We start from the raw sequence: 3,885 nt of genomic DNA, 5'->3' as shown, positions 1-3,885 counted from the left end.
CTTGGCAAAAAAAAAAAAAAAAAAAAAAAAAAAAAGGTGCAGATACTATGACTCTATCTATTAAAACCAACAAACAAACAAACCACACTCCATTATGACCAACAGAAGAATATCCACTGTAGGATCTAAAACTAACCTACAAATCTCAATAGGATCTTAAAACAACCGTCCTGAATTTGCTTAAGAGAAATCACAAAACTAACCAGGTTCACGTCAGCAAAAGCAAACAAAAACAAAACAAAAAACACATTCCAGGTGAAAAGTCAGTTTCCCTCTTAACAGTTTACCCTCCTCCCGTTATGTCTTCTATGGCCGGACCTACCAGCAATTGCAGCTATAACCTTAGTGGGGTTAGAAGGTAACATGACCAACATTCACGCTGGGAAGCCTTTGCTTGTAAGAAGATAGGTGGGTCTCTATGGCTGATGTGACTTAGTCCAGGGGCCATGCCTTATTCTGTAATTAAGGAAAAACTTCAAATCCAAAGTAATTTTGGGATATAAGGTGGTTTGGGGGCAAGAATAGAGAAGACAGAAGGGTGGTGTGATGAAGGAAAGGTGGGTAAGGGGAATGAGACCCAAGAAGACAATACCAGGCAGGCGAGGGTGGGAAGTGGGTGGAGCTGGAACCATCAACACTGGTGCTGAGAGCTCCCAAGGGATATAAAAGCCGGATTGAGCACTACGGAAGCAGCAGGAGCCCAGTCCCGCCAAGGCTGAGCCGCCCAGAAGCAGCCCAGACCGGAATGTCCAGCAGATTTTTGCTCCAGCTCTTGGGGTTCTGGCTATTGCTGAGCCAGCCTTGCAGGACGCGAGTCTCGGAGGAGTGGATGGACGGATTCATTCGGATGTGCGGCCGTGAATATGCCCGTGAATTGATCAAAATCTGCGGGGCCTCCGTGGGAAGATTGGCTTTGAGCCAGGAGGAGCCAGCTCTGCTTGCCAGGCAAGCCACTGGTGAGCGACTTCTCATCTCACCCCTTCTTCTCATGCTTCCCATTGGCTGACCACCAATTGGAAAGGCCCCCTGCCTCCCCCCCCGGGGCGGGGGAGGTTTGTGATCCCCAGCCTCAGGTTTGACGTGAGAGTTTCAGTGAAAACCTATCAGAGGGAATTAGATATGCTGCAGCCAAGGGCTTCATTCATACTAGGAATGGAGCTAGGACCTAACGGGAGCCAAAATCTGGGCTGTGGAGTATGCCCGGGCGGACTACTGCTCCCTGATTTTAAGGCACATCACCTAGGGAGCCTTGCTGTGCATCTTTTTTTTTTTTTAATTGGGCTTGCAGTTTAATTGAGAGGTTGAGGGAATGTAAGAAAATCAATAAGGGCTAGCACGAAGACTATCATGACCGAAAACTCATTAGTGTCATAAAAATAATATTTGAATCCAAAATCCAGTAATTAAAAAGTGTATACCTGTATGAGTTCAGTTAGATTAAAATGTTACATTTGTGTCTATTGTCTACAAACCAAACATTCGAATTTCAAAAATAGTTTTAAATAAGGAATTTCAAGGCACAAAAGCTTGTAAGTTAACTCTGACCCCCGACTACTGCTACCCTTTGCTTACTGGTTTTAAGTGCATGGCCTTTGCTTATTGGTTTTAAGTACATTAACTTAGCTTGGCAGCCGATGAAACTCTGACTGGACAAAATCTTAGAGCAAGGAGGGATTGGTAAACTGAGTTAAAGTTAGAATGTCTTCCTGAAGAAAAAAGCCAGGACTTCTGATAGACACAAAATGGTACAGCATGCCACCTGCCGTCGCTGGTTTAGACTTGGAATGAACAGGTGTGACAGTGCCATCACTTTCCATGCCAAATTCCAACGGCTGAAGTTGGTTGTTGGCTAAAAGGACAACGGGACCCTTCGGAAGGATATTTATCCCAGAGCACCCCAGTATAGGGGAACGGTTTGGCTTTCTCTGGAGGGTAAGCCTCCAAGGCTAACCTGGTATCTCCCTTCCACACTTAGGCTGTGCCTTTTGGATTCCTTGGTTTTATTCTTTCCAGAGGAGTGACTGATTGGTAAGCTGACACGCTGTTCTGCTGTACATGAAGAACAGCATCAAGAACTGAGCTATTGCACTATAATTTAAACTTGATTGGCATTGCCAGTTTTGTTTTGTTTTTTGTCTGCTAACACTCTAAATTTGTGCATTTGGAATAGGTAAGAGCAGGGGGGAGGTTTGAGTTACTATAAAGGGTTTTGTAAGCAGAAAAAAAAATTTTTCCTCTAAATCTCCTAACTGACATTGCTGGTGGAAACAGTCCGTGAATGTTGAACTGTAAATGTGTACAAAGAAGGAAGGGGTCACTTGGTTCTAGAGGGTTTCCCACAACACGGGAGCAAACACCACACTCAGCACTTTGCTCCAGGCACCATTGGGAAACACACAGTTTGGGAAGCGTTCTTTTTGGCTGTTTCTGTCTTGAGTATACAATACCACTGACTTGGAGCAGACACTCTAGGGAAGAAAGATTGCTCCGTAAGTGTTCAGAGACATCCTTCCTTCTCTGGTCAGAGCTGAACTGCTGGAAACATCTGTCTTTTAAACTTTATCCTACAGCAGTAACTTGACACTCTGGGACTCCTAAAATCATGGAAAGAGTTTTCAAGGACTACTTTTTCATGGCTCAAAGGCAATGAAGAAAATTACTCAGGTTAGAAAACATGTGAATGAGTTGGTTTTGTTTTATTTTATGTTACTTTATTTTATTTTATTTTTTGAGATGGGAATCTTTCTAACATAGTCCTGGCTAATCTGGAATTCTGTAAATCTGCTGGCTTTGAACTCATGGAGGTCCACTGGCCTCTGCTTTCCAAATGCTAGGATTAAAGGTGTGTGGCACCACATTGGGCTAGAAAACATGAAAAATAGTGTTGTTGATAGCCAGCGTGATTGCAGAGAAATAAGAGCTTAGTGACAAAGGGTGAAAATTACAGTGATAAAAGCAAGAGGAGGACACTTGCAGAAAGAAGCCATATGGGGTAAACAGAGCCTTGGTAAGATCGTAGCAGTCTGAACTGCCCAGCCAGCAAAACCACTGAGATTTTCAATACTCTCTGACCCTGTTTCCGTGTTTAATTATATTCAGGCAAAATGCTTTTCTCTATACAGATGTCTTTTGTTTCCCAAATGCACCTTGACATGAAAATTGCCTACCCCACTCACTTTTCTTTTTTAAACTTAACAGAAGTTATGCCATCCTTCATCAACAAAGATGCAGAGCCTTTCGATATGACGCTGAAATGCCTTCCAAATTTGTCTGAAGAGCCCAAGGCAGTACTGTCTGAGGCTCGGGCCTCGTTCCCAGAGCTACAACATTCACCTGTGTTGAGCGATTCTGTTGTTAGCTTGGAAGGCTTTAAGAAAACTCTCCATGATAAACTGGGTGAAGCAGAAGACGGCAGTCCTCCAGGGCTTAAATACTTACAATCAGATACCCATTCACGGAAAAAGAGGGAGTCTGGTGGATTGCTGAGCCAGCAATGTTGCCACGTCGGTTGTAGCAGAAGATCTATTGCTAAGCTCTATTGCTGATACGGAGCTAATTGTGTGCCACCAGTCCAGTGTTCACATGCATTCTTGCTACCTGGTTGATGGCCTTTTTCTGTTCCCTTTTCTTATTTATTAGGATTTGAGAAACCATAATTTACATATGGATTTGTCCTTTGATATAAAAGAAATGTTCTTTGAATTATTGTAGTTCTGTTAATAATATTTGTATGCAAAACTCATTTTGTCCTTTTAATGGTCTTATTGCTTCTGAATTATATTAATTTAAAATGATTATACATCCTTACCACTGCATGCATACAATGCTAATACAATGCTCTCTTCAGAAATCCTGTGGGCTCTTCTGGCCTCTGCAGGCACCACA

General features: G+C 43.0%; 1 protein-coding gene across 1 annotated transcript; it reads left to right on the top strand.

Moving 5' to 3' along the window:
* Positions 1 to 677: 677 nt before the first annotated feature.
* LOC110286059 (prorelaxin 1) lies at positions 678 to 3,667 on the top strand. The gene is made up of 2 exons (XM_021152519.1): positions 678 to 956; positions 3,199 to 3,667. Exons 1-2 carry the CDS (start codon positions 746 to 748, stop codon positions 3,543 to 3,545), a joined length of 558 nt encoding a protein of 185 aa, XP_021008178.1. The 5' UTR covers positions 678 to 745; the 3' UTR covers positions 3,546 to 3,667.
* Positions 3,668 to 3,885: the final 218 nt, after the last annotated feature.

This window comes from Mus caroli, chromosome 19, assembly GCF_900094665.2.
Source record: "Mus caroli chromosome 19, CAROLI_EIJ_v1.1, whole genome shotgun sequence".
Classification (NCBI taxonomy): domain Eukaryota; kingdom Metazoa; phylum Chordata; class Mammalia; order Rodentia; family Muridae; genus Mus; species Mus caroli.
Note: the sequence above shows the minus strand (reverse complement) of the source record. Positions and strands in the feature narration are given on the sequence as shown.

What these genes read in the sequence shown, in the direction of transcription:
- LOC110286059 (XM_021152519.1), top strand. Translation starts at nt 746, where the DNA reads ATGTCCAGCAGATTTTTGCTCCAGCTCTTGGGGTTCTGGCTATTGCTG. An exon ending in GCTTGCCAGGCAAGCCACTG is followed by an intron (nt 957 to 3,198) that starts GTGAGCGACTTC and finishes TAAACTTAACAG; the next exon opens with AAGTTATGCCATCCTTCATC.